Below are 20,973 nucleotides of genomic sequence, written 5' to 3' on the forward strand. Positions count from 1 at the left end.
AGTGGGCTACCAACATAGCCATGGATCTGACATTATGAGCCATGACCACTGTTCCCTGTAAGCTGCACACCTTCTGGCAAGAGGCTGTGCTGCTGTCCTGTCCTACCATGCAGCCAGCAAGACCTGCTCTGTCCACCGCTGCTACTGCTTACCTAAACCAGCAACAGTGGCAGCAAAACAAAAAGTACAAACATTGTGGGGCCACACTGCATATACCTGTATATACCCTCAGCTGCTGGTCCTGCCTCCCTCCGACATCACTTCTTGTTCCAGGTACAGAGCTGGCAGTCAGGAGTATGTACAGTGCAGCCCTGCAATGTTTGTATTTTGTTTTGCTGCTGTACTAGCTTGGGGAAGCAGCAGGGGAGTCGGAGACCACACTGTACATACCCTTGGCTGCCGGTCCTGCCTTCCTCCGACATCACTTCTTGTTCCAGGTACAGAGCTGGCAGTCAGGAGTATGTACAGTGCAGCCCTGTAATGTTTGTATTTTGTTTTGCTGCTGTACTAGCTTGGGGAAGCAGCAGGGGAGTCGGAGACCACACTGTACATACCCTTGGCTGCCGGTCCTGCCTTCCTCCGACGTCACTTCTTGTTCCAGGTACAGAGCTGACAGTCACAGGTATGTACAGTGAAGCCCTGCAATGTTTGTATTCTGTTTTGCTGCTGCTGCTAGCTTGGGGAAGCAGCAGCAGGGGAGTTAGGGAAGGAGGCAGACGCACTGTGTCATATATTTAATTAGAGTTACAGTATAAGCTTCAACTTCCTGCGCAACACAAAGAGCATAATTATGCAAACATTACTTAGCTTCCCAAGGTGGCACCACCCGATCTTCTTATCCTCCAAACCGAAGACTTTTACCCATGGCATAACTCCCAGCTTTTCAATTTACTTAGCTTAGTTCACATTATTACTTTGTAGTCATTCATACTATGTATTTGTTCAAACCGTAATCGGCTAACACCGTTAACGGTTATATGTAAGCCACATTGAGCCTGGAAAAGGTGGGAAAATGTGGGATACAAATGTAACAAATAATAATAATACCACCAGGACTATAACATATTAAAACCTAAACAAAGGCCACTTGCTGCTGTTCAGGAAGAGAACCACCTAACTTCTAAACTGACAACAAGATAGCTACCGGGATCAAACAGATGACGTCTCCAAGCCAATAGGAAACAAGCCCTAAATTAAAAAGCCATACTTCAAAAAGAAAGCTCGTCACTCAATAGCTTTATTTAAACCATCCAGAATCATAGTCTTTAAGCGATAGATCCAATGTTGTTCTCGCTGCTATAACCATCTCTTAACATTCCCACTGCATAAAGGTAAACGAATCTGGTCTATCACCATATATTGAAGGTCTTCAAACTCATGCTTATGTGTAATACAATGTGCCACCATAGGTGCTTCCAACTGTTTGCTCCGAACACAATGCCTGTGATCTATAATTCTAGTTTTAAAGCGTTGCCATAGTGGACAGACCGAAGATCCAGGCATCCTGTTTCCAACAGTGGAAAATCCAGGTTACAAGTACCTGGCAAGATCCCAAAACAGTGCAATACATTTTATGTTGTTTATCCTAGAAATAAGCAGTGGATTTTCCCCAAGTCCATCTTAATAATGGCTTATGAACTTTTCTTTTAGGAAGTTATCCTAACCTTTTTTAAACCCCGCTAAGATAACTGCTTTTACCACAATCTCTGGCAACGAATTCCAGAGTTTAATTACATGTTAAGAAATATTTTCTCCGATTTGTTTTAAAATTTACTACTTTGTAGCTTCATTGCGTCCCCCCTAGCCTTAATATTTTTGGAAAGAGTAAACAAGCGATTCACTTCTACCCATTCCACTCCATTCTACCGTCTACAGATAGATCACCATGTAAGACTTGGTGTTTATTGATGTAAGAAGTGGTAAAATTATGGATGGATGGCAGGGGGAAGAGGATAGCATTAGTGAGAGACTGGGGAATAAGAGGCAGTGAAACAAGAGAGCCAAGGTGAGTGAGTGAAATAGGTGGCAATTTGTAGGTAAACAGTGAAAAAAGGGAAGCCGAGTATTGGATTGTAAGAAAGAATTAAATCTGGACAGGGGCAGAAAATAAATTAAATAAAGCTGAAACGAAGAGGAAAGATGATTGATAAATGGGAAGGAAATCCTGTCAAGACGAGGAAAGCAGAAACCAGAGACTGGGACTGATACAAGTGAAAAACAAATGGCCAGACAAAGGCAGAAAAACAAATTATTTTTAGTTTAAGATAAAGTAGTATGGTGGCTGTGTTAATAAACATTAATAAATAAAAATAGAAAATGGAAATAAGGTGGTATCATTTTATTGGATTAATTATAATCCCTTTTTGACTAACTTTCAGAGACCAAAACCTCCTTTCCCAGGTCAGAACAGGATACCTTAGCAGCAATATACTGTCCTGACCTAAATAAGGAGGTTTTGGCCTCTGAAAGTTAATTGAAAAATATATTTAGTCCAATAAAATGGTATATTTTCCATTTTTTTTTTATTTGCATTTGTCAATTTGTAATGTAGTGATTGGAATATGTCATTTTTTAACATTTACATCTGCTGTCTGTATTTTTTGCACAGTATTGGAGGACATGCGTTGTCTTCTCTTTCTCTGGAGTTGCACTTCTTTCGGGTTCAGTTTAATTTTTATTTCTATTTTTATTTTGTGGTTACTTATTCTACACTGGGTGAGGGTCTGTGTTCTGTGTGTGTGAAAGAGATGTGGTTTTCTATTCTATTCGTATTGACTGCACCACTGACCTGTTCTAGTATCTGCTTAGTTTAGTTTTCCCATAAGTTTATTAATGTTCTAGTGTTCACTGCAGTGTTTGTGGCACTGTCTTTTCCTAGGTACGTGCTTGTTGTGTGACTTGTGGAAGTTACTGCTATTATGGTATGTTGGAATTGCTCTGTAGATTCTAAGGTGTCATTTGTAGTGTTCTGTGTTACTTCACAGTATGCCTGAAACTGGATTTGGAAAACACTTTTCTCAGTAGTAGCTCAAGGCAAGTTGCATTCAGCTACAGTAGGTACTTCCCTGTCCCTAGTGGGCTTACAATTTAAGTTTTGTATCTGAGGCAATGGAGGGGTAAGTCACTTGTCCAAGAACTTAAGGAACATCAGTGAGATTTGAACCCTGGCTTCCCTGGTTCTCAGCCTACTGCTCTAACCATGTTTGGTAACTCATCAGCAAACCAAAGGCTAGCAAAGATGAAACCTGGTGGATTTGGCAACCTACCAAAAACACTGATAGGTAAATAATTTTAGGATTGTCAGTAACCTCAATTTCTATTACACTATTGCTGAACACATGGCCAACAGGAAGATGCTAGACTGGGGAGCTAGGGCTGACTGAGAACCGAGTGTTAAAGTACCTGAATATATTTCCAGAATACTGTAAATACTAGTCTGCTCAATTTTATGCTGCATTATTTTGATTTTTGGTACATAATTCCCTGGAGTACATACAGTATGTATAACACCATCAGTAACAGAAGTACTGGGGGAGGCAGCTGGTAGACAGCGAAGTGGTTCATCATTACTGTGTTCAAAAGAGCCCCTACTATCCCCCCATTTTTTTAAATAAAAAGAGTGGAGCTCATACAGAGGGAGCAGTGCTCCCTTTTAAGCTACATTAAACATCCAGTATCTGAGTAAAATTCAGAGTAGCTATAAACTACAGGTGAGCAAGCAAGGAAAGCATGCAGAGTATGGATCGTGGAATTCTTTCCAACTTCCTTGCAAGTGTATTTATGTGTATGCGTATCTGTGTATGTATTGTAAGAAGTACTGACAAGGTAATGTAATGAAAAATTTTTGCTTATGTAAACTCAGTCCTTAGAGAAAACACTGGCTGTGACATGACCCCATAGAGTCAGCCCTGCCAGGGCATAAGCGAAGACGATGCAATCTGCTAGCCAACTGCAAAGCATGCATTTGCCCATGGTTACCCCCATCCTGTTTAGATCAAAAGAAACAAAGAGCTGGGTGGACTGTCTATGGGCTTTAGTCCGCTCCAAACAGAAGGTTAAGATATGCATGCAGTTTATGGTATGCAGTGCGCTTTCACCAGGATGGGCATGAGGCTTGGGGAAAAACATTGGCAGAATGACTGACTGGTTAAGATGGAACCACAACACCACCTTAGGGTTATGCTATCCCTTGCTCTCAGTAATACAGGCCAATGGCTCATAATAAGAGCTAGGCTTCTTAAAATCAAAATCATCTCGGATACAAAAGAGAGCTAGCTTGTAAAAATCAGAGATCACCTTTGACACAGTTACATTTCACTGTGGCAAGTGCTGAAATGAGGTAATTGAGAACTGGCAAGGGTGGGGGCAATCTACTCTATAAACAATCCTGAGATTGGCACCTTCAAGACGTCATAAGCAGGAGTTGCTATGGTTATGTAGAGATAGTACTGGGTCAGCTGCACCCCGGGTGAGAACATCCAAAGCGGGGGCTACAGGAAGGTTTGGGAACATATGAAGTCATTCTGATCAACTGATAAGAACCAGGAGCCCTGTTGAGACAGCTAGGGTCCATTGAAATGAATAGGGCCAAAATTGTATATAAGCAGCAGTTTGAGGAGTATTAGTTCAGACGAGACGAGAAGAAGAAGGAGACAAGAGGAGAAGAAGACCAGAGAAGGGAGACTCCAGAAGGCTAGAGAGAAAGGATGTGCCATGATATGCTGCTCCATTATGTGAATGCTTAACCTACCTGTATTACCATTGGTAAGATTGTAATAAACTATCTTATTATATCTACTACATACTGGGTTCCTTTCTAATTACAAGGGTCCATACTGCCTGACTGTGTAAGCCTGCCATGAGCAAATTCAAGGTTGGGAAAGCTAGATATTTGGAGGGCATATGTAACTTTGCCCAGAGTGAGATGAGACGGGCCACTGCTTCCGCTGCTTGATTAGCAAAGGCAGATTCTGAGAAAATAAACAGAAGGAACATAAGGTTTGTGCAAAAGCACTATTCCCAGCACTGCGCTTCGAAGAGGACCGATGCTTCTTAAGCTTCCCTCGACTCTCGGCATCGCGATCCCTTGGTACACATCCTCAGTGTCGGGTCTGATGTTGACCAGTCCTGGGACTTGCTATCAGTGCCTGATGTCGAGAGAGGTGTATACCTTCATGATGCCGGTACATTCCCAATGGTTGATATAGTACGGGCAGCTATCGAGGTTGATGCTTCCAGTGGCAATGTCAACAGACCAGCCGTCGAGGAACCAGAAGGCTTCTCCTGCTGGACCAGACATGCCTTCTATGTCCTCAACTGCATTTTTAAACACAGAGAACAAGAATCAGCCTGCTGGTTAGGCTCTAGACACCCAATGTACTAATTGTGTGGGTCCATAATAGTAATCATCTGATTACATTGGGAGCACCTCTTGAAGCCACTGGGGGTGGTCTTAGACATGGAGAAAAGAATCGCAGTCAAACTCCTCAATCTTGAAAGTAAAAAAAAGAGGCACAACTCAAACTGAGGTTGATATTCTGGCTTAAGTGTGCCTAAAGAGCCGTGAAAAAAGAAAGAAAAAACTTGAAGGGACAAAAATAACTAAGAAGTAAGGGAAAGGTACAAAAACTAAAATACTGAGGAAAAATAGTACATAAGTGCATAAGTATTGCCATACTGGGAAAGACCAAAGGTCCATCAAGCCCAGCATCCTGTTTCCAACAGTGGCCAATCCAGGTCACAAATACCTGGCAAGATCCCAAAAATGTACAAAACATTTTATACTGCTTATCCCAGAAATAGTGGATTTTCCCCAAGTCCATTTAATAATGGTCTATGGACTTTTCCTTTAGGAAGCCGTCCAAACCTTTTTAAAACTCCGCTAAGCTAATCGCCTTTACCACATTCTCTGGCAACGAATTCCAGAGTTTAATTACACGTTGAGTGAAGAAAACTTTTCTCCGATTCGTTTTAAATTTACTACATTGTAGCTTCATCGCATGCCCCCTAGTCCTAGTATTTTTGGAAAGCGTGAACAGACGCTTCACATCTACCTGTTCAATTTCACTCATTATTTTATAGATCTCTATCATATCTCCCCTCAGCCACCTAGTAAAGATGAAGAAAAAAGACACACTAATATTAGGCACTTGAAACGATGAAGAAAAACACACTGAGGGGAAATCACAAAAGGACGCGTCCTCCTAGCTCCGTGGAAAAGAAGAGAGAGATTGATGAGTCCACATCTGCTCATCGGACAGGAAGGCACCTGCACATGCATGGTGGTACACTGCTAGAAATTTCTTTAGCTAATGCACACTATGTAGAATCCGCACCGGGCTCTGTTGGATGATGTCACCCACATGTGAGGATACAACTGGCCTGTTTGTCCTAGGAGAAATACAAATTCTTATAGTAAAACCAACAACCAGGTCCCCCATCCTCAACCCTGTGGCAAGCATATTTAAATTCTGCTACAGTATTAGCCTCTACCACCGCCATAGGTAGACTATCACAGGTACTACCGAGTTTCTCTTTGGTTCTCACAAAAGCCGTACTTAATCTAACACACAGCTCCCCTCCTTCCCCACACATTATTACAAAGCTTGATACTAAGAAACTACTCAAACCAGCAAGGCTGTTGTCCACACTGTGCTCACTGATGTTATGTTTACATAACTATGACACTTTTGAGCAGGTTGCCCCAGTTTTCCTTGAAGACCGATACAGCAGCACTGCCACTCTCTACAGCGGTTTATATTTTATCCTTCTTTGGCCTTCTGAAGTGTATGGTTTAGCAACATTCAAAGCATTCCTTTCTCCTACCTGTTCTTACACTGCACTCTCTGCCCTAAGCATGTTTCAAATTTATAATTTTGGTTGCTACCACCTGTGCTGGAGGCCACTCCAGGAGTTTACCTAGTTTTTAGGTTCTCTTTTAAAAGATGAAAAAGGTGGAAATAAACTTTAAAAGCTGACTCACTAATGCCTTGCTCTAGCTTGGCCTACTCTACATCATGGCAATTAACTACCTTCAGCACCATATCAAATTGCTTATGCTAGTGGTTCCCAAACCTGGTCCTGGAGGCACCCCAGTCAGTCAGGTGTTAAGATATCCACAACGAATATTCATGAGAGAGGTTTGCATTCACTGCCTCCACTACATGCAGATCTCTCTCTGAATATTCATTGTAGATATCCTGAAAATCTGACTGGCTGGGGTGCCTCCAGGTTCAAGTTTGGGAACCACTGGTTTATGCTCATATTCTTTTTCTCCATCTGCTAGTCTTATTTCAAGAGACTAACTGGTTATTTACATTCACTGAAAGATGAAGCAGCAGCATGTATTAATGCAAGTTTTCTAACAATTCTTCAAACACGTATTATCTGTCAACAAATCCTTAAAAAAATGCAATTATAAAATTTTTAACCCCCTTTTTTTCTCTTGCATACCTTTATCCCTCCTGAAAATGTCCCCTTCACAAAGGTAGGTTGGACCTGCAGCTTTACCACAGGACACACAAAATCTCTCCTGCTCATGAAACCAACGGTTCTGGGGCAGTAAAATAAAATTTCATGGCTATAAAAAGGACTAAAGATGCTATATAAAAGGGTGATGCCATTCATGTCTGTGGATGCAAACATGAGATGAAAGTGGTGACATCACTACAGGCCAGCACCTGAAATGTTATTTGAAATTAGGATTGCCAACTTTTTGACAAAGAAAAGTCCAACACCTGCCCCGCTCCATGCCCCACCTTCTGTTACATCTTTCTCCTGCCCCTTCACACCCAACTGTCTGCACTAGGGTTGATATCTCACAAAAAAAAAAAAAAACTCCAGTAAACAGACAAAAAAAAAAAAAGAAACCCACACATTCCAGGCCTATATAGAGGAGTGTGGTAGCCGTGTTAGTCCACTCGAAAGCTAATCAAGAAATGTATTAAGTTATGTCCAATAAAAAAGGTATCATCTTATTTTCTTTTCCATGTTTTATTTTGTTTGATTTCTATTGACAGGCCTATATAGAAAGCCTGTCATAATAAAGTAGCACTAGTGTCCAGCATGGGGCAGAGGAGCAGCAGGCTGTGTATCAGATGGCCCAAGTTCAAATCCCACATCGGCTCCTTGTGGTCTTAGGCAAGCCACTTAACCCTCCATTGGCTCAAAATGGCCAGGGGTGGCACTGGCAACCTCACCCTATTTAGGGCTTCTTGTACAAAGCCACTCTAGCAATTCCCGCATGGCAAATGAGAAGCCTATTTAATTCTTATGAGCTTCCTCTCATTCGCCACAGGGGAATCACTAGCACGGCTTTGTAAAAAAAAGCCCTTAGGGCCTGCCATCAAAACCATCACACTTGTTGTGGCCCCATAAGCCTTTCAGAGCTTGCTGCTTGTGGGCAGCAGAAATTAGTGAAAGAAAATGTCCAGGACTCAAATAGCAACAACTCTACCTATGAAAAGGCAGCAGCACCCTAGAATACCAACATACGTCCTACTGAGGAAAAAAAAAAACCCAGAACAAGTCAGATTGCACACACAAAAAAAAAAAAATCAAACCCTCAACAAATATGAAACAAGGGGCAACACATCAGTAATAGAGATATGAAGGCAAAAAACTCAAACCTCAAGAAGTCAGACTTTACATACACAGCAACACTAAAGGAATAGAAATCGAAATGCAAGATATCAGAAATGCACATTTCCAAAAACTGACGTATCCCAATCAATAAATTCAAGCAACACTATTCTTTCTACCTTTGTTATCTGAGCATTTCCTTTGGGCCTAGTGTCTCTTTTCAATTCTATTGCCATGGTCTCCTATCCATTTCATATTTCTCCATGTCTGCCACCCATGTTCCCTGAGTCTCTTATCTGTCCTATCCAGCAACTCCCATCTATGTCTCTGTCTCTATCCTCTCCCCATGTTCAGCATCTGCCCTCTCCGTGTCCTTTCCCTCTCTCTGTCTCTAGCACTGCTTCTCAATGTCCCTATACTCTCTCCATGCCCACCATCTTCTGTGTCCCCATTTCATCCCTTGTCCAACTTATCCCTTCTCTCTTTCCACTCCCTCCCCCTCCCCCCCCCCCCCCCCCCCACCAACAAAGGACCAGCATCTCTCTCTCTGTTCTCGCCACAGTTCAGCATCTCTCTCCCCCTTCCTTTTTCTTCCTTCACTCCCCAGGTCTGGTCTTTCTTTTTTTCCTCCACTCCCCCTTTCTTCCCTCTCCCAATCTCTCTCCTCTCTTCCTCCCCCCGGATCTGGCATCACCCCTTCTCCCTCCATGCAGGTCTGGAATCTCTCCCTCCCTGTACAAATTTGGCATCAATCCCTCCTCCCCCCCCCCCCCCCCCCCGGTGCAGGTCTAGCATAGATCCCTCTCCACCCCTTCCCTGTACAGATCTGACATCTAATTCCTATCTCCCTCTGTGCAGGTCCGGCATCAATCCCTCTCCACTCCCCCATGCAGATCTGCCATCAATCCCTCTCCTCCTCCTGCCTGTGGTCCTTCAAACCCAAATGTCACCAGCAGCAAGGGGGACACGCTATTTCCACTACCCTTGGAGCCTTTTCTCTGCTGTGTTCTGCTCACAGGAACTTACATAAGAGGAGGTAGGACACAGCAGCTGGAAGTAGAGCATCTTCCTCACTGCTGGTGACTCATTGTTATTGGAGGACTGCTGTGGTGAAGGGGAGAAGGAGTAGAGATGCCGCCAGACCCATAAGAGCCTGGGAGTAGGAGGAGAGGTAGATGTTAAGAGGCCAGTCCTGTGGAAAGGAGTGGAAGCTGACAGACCACGGGGGGCAGAGAGCGTGAGGCACAAACACAGCTTTTCTGTTGCCGGTTCTAAGGATCTGCTAGCAGCTGGCCTGCCATTCAAAAACCAACCAGTTGGCAACCCTATTCAATATTTTTTTTGAGTCCACTTATTACAATTATTCAGAGTTTTGGTGTTAAAAGTTTATTGCTACTCAGATGATGTCCTTTTAGTTACTAAAGTATCCTTGCCCATCTTTGATCTTACTAATATATGGAGACTGACTATAGACTCACTCCGCACTTGGACTAGCTTGCTGCACACTGTGTAATTTAGACCAGTTCCTCATATGTTGTTTAACTGTACAGAGATTTTGCCTTGAGTTTAGCCACCCATCTATTTATCCCAATTGACTCTGTACTACCCATCTTATCCCCATCTGTATGTCTGCACTTGGCAACTCAGCTAGATAAAAAAGCATTAGCATCATATATATGTTTGAATGTTCTGTGGCTTGCTTATTAGGTGTTTCATTGGTATTATGCTGACATCGTATTATATCTGTTATTTGAATATCCTTCCATGCCGTCTATTATGGTACTGTTTGTATTGCACTGACATATTTCCAAGTTTACCTCATTTATCATATTTATGTTTATATTTGGTCATTTTACTATTGCTATAACAAAATTGTAAGTTTTACATTAAACTGGACCTGCTGTACACCACCTTGGGTGAATCTGTTCATAAAGGCAGTTAATAAATCCCAATACATCCTACTATATAAATGAGCTGTGACCGACGTGCTACGCATGCGTCACTTCACAGGTCTCTCCCAAGCCACCAAGCGATTCTCCTCTCTCCCCTGCCCCCCCCCCAGCCACCCAGCGATTCTCCTCTCTCCCCTACCTCTCCTCCAGCCACCCAGCGATTCTCCTCACTCCCATGATTACCTACATCAAAACGGCCGCGTCATTGAAAGCTCTGCCCATCTCCAGCCTTCCCTTCGAGTTCGTTCCCTCAGAGTCCCGCCCTCGCGGAAAGAAGAAATGACATCAGAAGGCGGGACTCTGAGGGAACGAACTCGAAGGGAAGGCTAGAGACGGGCAGGGCTTTCAATGACACAGCCGCTTCAATGGAGGTAATCAGGGGAGTGAGGAAAATCGCTGGGTGGCTGGAGGGGGGGCAGGGGAGAAAGGACAATTGCTGGGTGGCCTGGGGGGGCAGGGGAGAGAGGAGAATCACACACACTCTCTCTCTCTCTCACAGAGACACTCGCACCCAGTCTCACTCTCTCTCTGTCACACACACACACTCTTTCAAACATACACACTCCGAGGAAAACTTTGCTAGCGCCCGTTTCATTTGTGTCAGAAACGGGCCTTTTTTACTAGTCAAACATATAAACGGGAAGTGACCGTACTCACTTGCAAATGCGCAGTACAGACTTCCCTCTCTGTCCCGCCCTCGCGTCAAGACATCAGAGGGCGGAACAGAGAGGGAAACGGAGTCGAATTGTCGGACTCCGCCGCTGCCACCTGGAAAGGAACATCGCGTGAAACAACCTCCACCCCCATCCCTGCCGCCGCTCCCACCCCCCTCCGTATCAGGCCCCATGCACTGACCTGACAGCGCCTCTCACCTCCGTGTGGAAGCGCTGCAGGCAGCAGCAGAGCGATCTGCTGCTGCCTGTAGCGCTTTCACACAGAGGTGAGAGGCGCTGTCAGGTCAGTGCAGGGGGCCCGGCACGGAGGGGGGAGGGGGCGGCAGCGATGAGGGTAGCTGGACATGGGGGGAGGGCAGGGGGGAGAGGCCATGGTTGCTGGACTTGGGGTAGAGGCCACGGTTGCTGGACTTGGGGTGAGAGCAGGGCACAGAGGAGGGTTGCTGGACATGGGGAGAGGGGGGAGGCCAAGGGAAAGAGGGGGGCTGCAATACTCGCCCGTTTTTACGGGCTTAACGGCTAGTACAATACATAATTTACAAAATGTTTGGATCAATTGCTATATAGCTCAGTGATTGTAAATTAGTTTTAAATGTAGATAAACCAATGGTCCGTTGGATAACAGGACAGGAAAACTATCCAAACTACTCTCTTATTCTTTTTGGGAAATCAATTCCAACAGTGAATAGTTTTCGTTATTTAGGGATTACTTTTTTATTATAAATTGTCTTTTTGAGCAAATTTCATTCTTGTCAAAGAGATGTTTTTGTATACTACGACAATTATGATCTACTAAACATTATTTTAATGAAGCTACACTGCATAAATTGGTTCATGCATTTTTGGTTTCCAGGTTGGAATGTAGTCAATATTAGTATCTCTCACTACAATCTTAAGCCTCTACAAACGATTCAAAACGCTGCCCTGAGAATCTTGGAAAATGTGAGGAAGTTTGACCATATTACTCCCCTTCTCCTGAATTTCCATTGGCTACTTATATATTATAGAATTTGAATTTGTTTTAAAATTCTTATCATTTTTCATAGAACATACTATGAATGTATCCCTGCTTACTTAAGTACACTTGCTATTCCATATATGTCATTAAGGGTCCCAAGATCCCTGTAAGACCATAGAATGATTCTACCATCGGTTGCTAGTGCTCAATGAGAACACACACGCACTAGCACTTTTGCATGGATTGCCCCTACATTATGGAACAATGTACCCAAAATTATTTGAGTGAAAATGGTTTTGAAACAATTTAAAATGTCATTTAAAACTTTTTTTTAATTGGCATTCAATTTATAGTCTGAGGAGGAGTAACAGGTTTACTAGCGAACCTGAGGATGCAGAGTAATAAGATATAGAGGCTCATTTTCAAAGCTCATAAACTTACAAAGTTACACAGGATAGACTTAACTCATACATTCCAAGAAAACAAAAATCAACAAATCACATTAAATACACTATGGTGCTCATTTTCAAAACACAGACTTACAAAGTTACATAGGAACCTATCAGGCTCATTTCAAAAGAGAAAAACGTCCAAAAAGTGACATAAGTCTGCATTTGGACGTTTTTCTCACAAAAACGTCCAAATCAGTATTTTCGAAACCTCTTTATAGAGGTTTTTCTCTGAAGTCCATCAGAAGTACGTTCAAATCTCGAGAGGGTGTGCCAAGGGCGTGCTCAAGGCGGAACTTGGGCATGCCTAAGAATTAGACATTTTTCAGCCATAAATGGAACAAAACAAAAACGTCCAGAACTAAAAAACTTAGACGTTTTGAGCTAGACCTATTTTTATAACAAATAGCTGCAGTGGGAATTGAATCCACTTCCCCAGGATCAAAGTCTGCTGCACTAACCACTAGGCTACTCCTCTACTCCATACAAGAGGTGCCCCAAATAACCAGATGACCACTGGAGGGAATCGGGGATCAACTCCCCTTACTCCCCCAGTGGTCACTATCCCCCTCCCAAAAAATGTGATTAAAAATATTACATGCCAGCCTCAGATGTTATACTCAGGTCCAACAGAATAGCATGCAGGTCCCTGGAGTAATCTAATAGTGGAAACAGAACAGAGCATATCAGTCAATGGTATAGTTCAAACCTTTATTCTAAAATGATCGCCCGATACAGACTGTGTTTCACGCACAAGGGCTGCGTCAGGGGCTTTAGATAAAAACAAAGCTCAATCCGGAGAAATAAAACCAGCGCAGTGTCTCCCTCCAGACAAGACTAAATAAATTAGCTCAGAGAAGAGACATCATGTACCAGCAGCAGGTACACGATGTCTCTTCTCTAATTTATTTAGTCTTGTCTGGAGGGAGACAATGCGCTGGTTTTATTTCTCCGGATTGAGCTTTGTTTTTATCTAAAGCCCCTGACGCAGCCCTTGTGGGCGAAACACAGTCTGTGTCGGGCGATCATTTTAGAATAAAGGTTTGAACTATACCATTGACTGATCTGCTCTGTTCTGTTTCCACACTGGATTTTGTGGATCATCTGCCTTCTTGCTTTTTGGGATCATCCCTGTTGGTTGTTCTTGTAGTCTAATAGTGGTGCAGTGCACTGCAGACAGGTGGACCCAGGCTTCTACCTCCCCCTACTTGTTACACTTGTGGAGAAAACTGTGAGCCCTCCAAAACCCACCAGAAACCCACTGTACCCACATATTGGTGCTCCCTTCACCTGTAAGGGCTATGGTAGTGGTGTACAGTTGGGGTAGTGGGTTTTTTTGTTTTTTGGGGGGGCGGGCTCAGCAGACAGGGTAAGGGAGCAATGGTGAGATGGGTAACTGGGAGCATTTTATAAAGTCCACTGTAGTGCCCCCAAGGATGCCCTATTACTTTCCTGGGATGTCACTTTTCCACTTTTCTCCCGATGCCAAGCTTTCTATTTTTTTTATAACATCTGAGCCCTGTGTGTATTGTTTATCATTAGATTTGGACTTTGAATTCAGATCTATAGATGAAAAGGGGGTCTCATTACATATACCTAAATACCACAATGCTATTTTTCCATACTTCATAGCAAGAGAGTGTACATTCCCTAATTACCTGTCCCAATGCAACTGAATCTTTTACCACACTCAGGACATGTAAATGGTTTCATTCCTGTGTGTATTCTCTGGTGCATTGTGAGGTTTACCTTCTGACCAAAGCTTTTACCAGACTCTACACATGCAAATGGTTTCTCTCCCGTGCGGACTTTCTGATACATTTTGAGATTAACATTACAACCAAAGCTTTTACCACACTTAGAACATGTGAATGGTTTCACTCTATTGTGGATTTTCTTGTGTATTTTGTATGTTTTGCATTTGGATGTTTTTTGTTTGAAAATGGACCAAAAAATAAAACATCCAAATCACGAAATGTTTTCCCAAACAGCATTTTCGAAAGGAAAAGATAGACATTTTTTTGTAGAAAATGACCTTTCCTTTTCTGATTTTGGACATTTTACAAAAAAATGTCCAAATTCAGACTTAGACATCATATCCAAAAATGCCCCTTTTGCATTTGACTTGCCCAAAGTCACAAGGAGCTGCAGTGGGAATTGAACCCATGTTCCCAAGTTCAAAGCCCGCCTAACCATTAAGCCACTCCTTCTCTATTTTGGATGTTTTGCATTTGGACATTTTTTGTTTGAAAATGGACCAAAATATAAAACGTCCACATCATAAAACGTCCAAAATACAAAACATCCATAGTATTTTCGAAAACAAAAGATAGACGTCTATCTTTTTCAAAAATGACCTCCTTTCCTGTTCAGAATTTGGACGCTTTGTGTAAAACGTCCAAATTCTGATTTAGACGTTCTATCGAAAATGCCCCTCCACGTAACTTTGTAAGTCTGTGTGTTTTGAAAATGAGCACCATGGTATGATTTAATGTGATCTGTTGATTTTTCTTTTCTTGGAATGTATGAGTTAGGTCTATCCTACCTAAAGATTATGTTCCTTTCCTAATATTTTATTATAAACTGCCAAAATTCACATAGGCTCGCCAGTACATCAAATTTTAATGAATAGTAATTGTGTCATGTTCTTCTTGCCTGTAGAGCTAAACTGCATGGCACAGCATACAATAGATCAATTTCTTTCATCAGAACATATACTTTTTCCTTCTACTTCAGTCATCCAAAATATGCCACATGATAAGCTGATTCTTAGTTAGAAGAGGCTGAACCACTAATGGCTTCAATCTCCTAGTTTCTGGTGTACTTAAGCTGCTTGCTGTGTTTGAGAAGTGCTTGACACACACATCTACAGGCATACAGATGTCAACAATACACCCCCATATTACTTCTGAGTTCATCTGCCCTGGCATCTCTTGGTTCTTCATTGCTCTGCTTTCTCCCATACCCCACCAAAATCTAAAATTGCAAAATGCAAGTAAAGAGTCACAAAATGATCACTATACATATGTAGGAACAAATAATCTTCTACATAACAGCCTCATCACATAATACCCTGTTAGCCCAACATAAGTATTATTTCTCCCCAGTGAAAACCCCTAGGAAACATTCCATAGAAAGAGCGAATGGCCTAGCATTTAAAAATAACAACTTTTTTTGCCTTAATTATGATTGCTGCTAGTGTTTGTTATATATTGTTTTGTTTTAAAATCCAATAAAGACACTTGGGGGGAAAAAAGACAACTTAAGAAACAGGACTCCCAAGATCCAAATTCTACTTCTTCCTACTCTGATGTTCTTATTTGAGGCAGTCATGGGAAGCTGTTGCTTGCCCTGGGATTTGTTGCCACGATTTGGATTTCTGCCAGGTACTTGTGACCTGGCTTGGTCAATGTTTGGAAAACAGGATACTGGGCTAGATGGACCATTGGTCTGACCCAGTATGGTTACTCTTATGTTATTATTATTTATTTGGATTTTACTCACATCTTTTCTGTAGTAGCTCAAGGCGAGTTACATTCAGGTACACTTGGGTATTTCTCTGGACCTGGAGTGCTTGTTCTTAAAATAATTTGCCCAAGGTTTATTAGTTATTTCCAGTTACCTTAAGCACAAGTTTTTTAGGAAAGGAACTTATTCCACCTATATGTAAGTAATAATCAAGTGTCCCTGTGTAGTGTTAATTTCCAGTTATGTAAACACACGTGAAAGTCAACTGGGCAAGTGGATGCAGTGGTCTAAAACACAGAGTTCTGTGCCTAAACCTGACCTTATCTCCACGGCTTAACTACTTACCCTTTCCCAACTTATACTCCAATATAAAGCTAATTAAGTGTGACCGTTTAATCTATACAGGAACATTTTCTCCATTTCAAATTCTATTTACTCAACTACATTAATATTTAATAGCTTTCCCAAACAGCTTTAGGTATATAAACGCTATATCAAAAATGTAATACAAAACATAAATGCTTTGATGAAATCTGACAAGTGGTTTCATGTAAATTAAAGCACTTATTTGGGGAATTAACTGCCCTCTACTCAATTAAGACTCAAGGTTGAAGTATGTCTAATGCTCACTTCAGGGCACAGCAGCACAATACAAATATGTGCACCTACACACACTGGGTTTGATTCAACAAAAGGTGCCCAAAGTTAAGTGCCAGGATGATCCGTACTTAGCTCTGTGTGGCGCTTTCTTTATAGAACACTAGCTTAACGCACATTTTGTGCCTAACTTTGGGCACAAGCATTTAGGCCTACCAAAGAATGGTATAAATGAAGTTAGGTGTTCAAATCCAGGCATTCTGTAACATCGCATCTAAATTCTGGCAATGCCCCTACCAGGCCACGCCCCCTTTGGAGTTGCACACTATAAGATTTGGGCGCACATGCTATAGAATAGGGCAGATCTGCATGTTAACTAATTACTACCAATAAGTGCTTGCTAACTTCAATAACTGATTGGTAGTGCCTAATTGACTAATTAGTTTAGGTGCAGATCTGGGCAACCTATACAGAATCCAGTGGACTGTACCAAATACATATATGTGCAGTACAATCTCAATTATCCGACCTTCACTATCCAGCATATCTGACAGACTACCCCCCCCCCCCCCCCGGAGACATCACAGTGTTGCCGTTAAGGTTAAGAAGTACGCAGGTTCTCCTGTTTTCTGGCTTTGCACGCTTTTTTGGTTGATGAATAGTGTTAATAAACAATACTGTATTTTAAATACAGAAACCTTCTATATGATTAAAGTATGGTTTTCAGCGCACTTTTTAAGGGGTTACCATTGTGTTCCATATTAGCCAACGTTTTAGTTATCCGACAACCAGGGGCGTAGCTAGGTGGGGCCATGGGGGCATGGGCCCCCACAGATTTAGCCCTAGTCCCCTCTACTTTCGACCCCCCCCTGCCACTTTCAATCCCTCCTCCCGCCGCTGCTGCCGCCCCCCCACCACCACCACTTTCGATCCCCCCTCCTGCCGCCGCCAGGTACCTTTGCTGGCGGAGGTCCCCAACCGCTGCCACTCAAAGTCTTCTTCAGCGCCGTTTCTCCGGCGCCTTCACTGATCTGTTTCTGTCAGTCCTGACTCCAGACATCCTGCGTGCACATCCTGTATGTAGCCCCGTGCAGAATGTCAGGCATCAGGACAGAAACAGATCAGCGAAGGCACCGGAGACCAGCGCTGAAGAAGACTTCGGCTGGTGGGGGTTGGGGACCCCGCCAGCAAAGGTACCCAGCGGTGGCGATGGGGGAGGGTCAGCGGCGAGGGGGGGGTTGGAGGCGGAAAGGGGGTCGGCAGCTGGGGGAGGTGGGTTAAACTGTGCCCCCTCCCACCTTGGTCTCTGGACCTCCCACCGAGGTCTGGCTACACCCCTGCCGACAAAGGCTCAGTCCTGTTTATGTCAGATAATCGAGACTGTACTCATCCCATGCAATACAAAGCACCAGTACAATCTAATTGTTTCCTCCTCCCCACCCCCCAATTTCACTACAACATTGCTGCTTACAAAGGAAGGGGTGGCTAAGACGTTCCAGAACAGACTCCAGAGAAGCTTTTCACACATAACATTTGAAAAAAAAATGTAAAACACAAAGATGTTAAAGAAGGCTGTAAAAAAAACTTGGTGCTTCAGGGAGCCTGTGGTGGTCCAATGCTCTCACTGCCCTTGCCCGGGGGAGGGGGGGAAGGGGAGGTACCACATTACACATAAAGAGATGCATGGAAGGGAGGGGGCTGTCACTCTGTACAGTAAGAGATGCAGGGAAAAGAGAAGGGTTGTGTAACACTGAATACTGTACAGTAAGAACTGCAGAGAAGGGAGTTGTGCCAGCTATACAAGAAGAGGAGCAGGGAAGGGTGGGGGCTGTACCACGCTATACAGTAAGAGGTGCAAGGAAGGGAGGGGGAAGGTTGTGCCACACTATACAGTACGGGGTGCAGGGAAGGGGGGGTGGGGTTGTGCCACAGTATACAACAGGATGTGAGGAACGGAGGGATGCCAAACGTACAGATAAAAAGGCACGACCTTCTACCGCAAAGTTGGCTGACTTGAGGTAGTGGTTTACACGTGCATATTTGAGAATATGATTATGACTCACGGCTGTGTCAACCTCTTTAACTGCGAGGGAAAAAAGGGTCCCGTTTCTTGGTTAACAGATACAAAGGTTGCATTTATTATTTCGTGCCGCTCCGTAGCGTGCGCCACCTTCCTAATATCACATTGGGGAGGAGGCACAAAAGTTGCTTTTCGCAGCGCCACTCAGCGGCGAAGCGGAGGCAGCAGCTCTAGAAGAGTTGCAAACTGCTCAGGGAGGAGACTAGGAGCTAGAGCTGGAAAGAGGAAAGGTAGCACACAAAATGCCGCCCAGAAGAGATGGGGGTGTGGCACTGACCCGTAAATGATCCTTTCACCTACCCTTTAGCCCCCCCCCCCCCCTTATCTCCTATCCACCCGAACCCCCGCTAACCTTCCGGATCCTCTTCTTGCGAATGCTCTCCACTGCAAACACCTGCTCCCCGATTGCTGACAGCTCCATACGCCGCTCCGACAGGGGGGGGGCGTGGGCGACCGGAGGAGAAAGGGACAGAGAGCCGGGGCTGGTGGTGTCCGGAGTAGCGGGAAAAGTCGCTGCTTCCGATAACAACAAAATATTCTAATAATAATAATAATAATAATCACAGCAATGACGACTTTTTCTTAATCACTTTGCAGCAGCGTGATAGGCGCTGACACCCGCGCGTGCACAGAATATACATACACAGACACGCCCCTCCCCGCTCGCGCCGCTCTCCAGCTCTAACGTACTTTTCTGCTGCCCCTCGCCTTTAACATCCTGCGCAACGTTTTCACGGCGCGTGCGCCCCTCGCTCGGCCAGGGGTGCTCGCGGCTCGCGCGCCCATACCTCAAGCTTCCGCGCTCACGCGCCTGTCTTCTTCTTGTTTGCTCGCTCCTGAGCGTTTGATTCCTCTGCTCCCAGTCCCTCCCCCGCTTTACGCCTTTACTTAGTCCTTCGTTCGCGCGTCACGTCATTCTACCTGACAGGCTGAGGGGAAGTCCAGTCAGCTGCTCGCTTCTGACCACGCAGAGGAAGTTTAATTTTTATTTTTTGGAATTTCTCTAATTTACGTGACCAGGTTGAAGCGACGAGAGTACATTGCTCAAGAGTTGCCTTCAAACAAGTCTATTTTCGATTTCTAACTTTCGGGCGTAGAAGGAAGAAACGAACGATGCCGGCCTTTTAGTCTCTGCCACGATGTGTTGGGAACATAGGAGCTGGACTGTGTCTAGGGAGGAGTAATTTCTGTTCAGTTTGGTACACCCAATAATGTTGAAAAGTTGGCTCCAATGGTTGGGAAAAAGATGCAGTTTTACAACTGTAAGGAGATTTTGGTAGAAGGCATAGGAGCCAACTTTTCAACATTATTGGGGGTGCCGCCTAAACCCAATAGAAATCACTTCTCCCTGGACACAGTCAAAGACTTTGTTCAATATGGGGGTGCTGAAGCACCTACAGAGCCGGCTGCTATGGGTTTGTTTACACCTTCCACAGTAGGATTCTTATTTTAGTGATTGTGGAAACTGGAAAGTGAAACAAAACAAAAGTTTACCCTCAAAGTTCATCTTTCTTTTTCTTAATTTTATCATTTAAAATGTAATTCTAGCTGTAAATTATGAAATGTTGGATCCTGTTTTGGTGTTCTCAGATCTTTCCGTTTTGGCTTAAATTTTTGATTCTGATATCTTTCAAGTAGAGAATTTACCTGTATAGCTTTTAATTATGTCAAGAAGGCTGTTTTTAATGGTTTTAGTGGATTGCTGGAAAGAAATGGAATAAAAAAAGATGTATGTCTGTCCCAAGCCACAATAACACTTCAACAAAGAGATGGAAATTCAAAAACCTTGGCATGTAGGAAAAAATATGAATATCATAGATGAGTTTGAAAGCTAGAAATAGTACAACTTGAGAACAGAAGATTCTCGGTCAGCAGAGTGCTGTGTTTTTGTCCAATAAGATTTATTACCCCTGGTGCAGGCAGATGCTAAAATGTGGCCGCACAGGGTTGCCATACTGGTGTATTGGCATCTTTTGAGAGCCAGAAATATTTGGCCAGTATTCTCAGAGAACACAGCCTTCCACCCACCCCAAAAAATGCCCTTGCTTTCTGTGGGGAACTGTTAGATCTAAACAGACTTCCAAAGAATCAGTATTTTTTTTTAGTTCAGAACATTTTGTATTGGTTATTAACAAGAATTAAGAACAACACAAAAGGAAATCAAACCAAAACAGTTAACTACAGAGAAACAATAGTGCGTTCAGTTGAACAAATC

The 20,973-nt window shown here is 43.4% G+C and overlaps 1 protein-coding gene across 2 annotated transcripts in view; it reads right to left on the bottom strand.

Moving 5' to 3' along the window:
- The window catches only part of CBX7 (chromobox 7), a 299,910-nt gene extending 280,533 nt beyond the window's left edge, over positions 1-19,377 (bottom strand). For both annotated transcript variants that reach the window (XM_030210908.1, XM_030210900.1), the window contains exon 1: positions 19,111-19,377. In XM_030210908.1, coding sequence (XP_030066768.1) covers positions 19,111-19,179 — 69 coding nt within the window. In that variant the 5' untranslated portion in view covers positions 19,180-19,377. The remainder of the gene's footprint in view (positions 1-19,110) is intronic.
- Between the last annotated feature and the right edge of the window lie 1,596 nt (positions 19,378-20,973).

This window comes from Microcaecilia unicolor, chromosome 1 (genome assembly GCF_901765095.1).
Source record: "Microcaecilia unicolor chromosome 1, aMicUni1.1, whole genome shotgun sequence".
Lineage (NCBI taxonomy): Eukaryota > Metazoa > Chordata > Amphibia > Gymnophiona > Siphonopidae > Microcaecilia > Microcaecilia unicolor.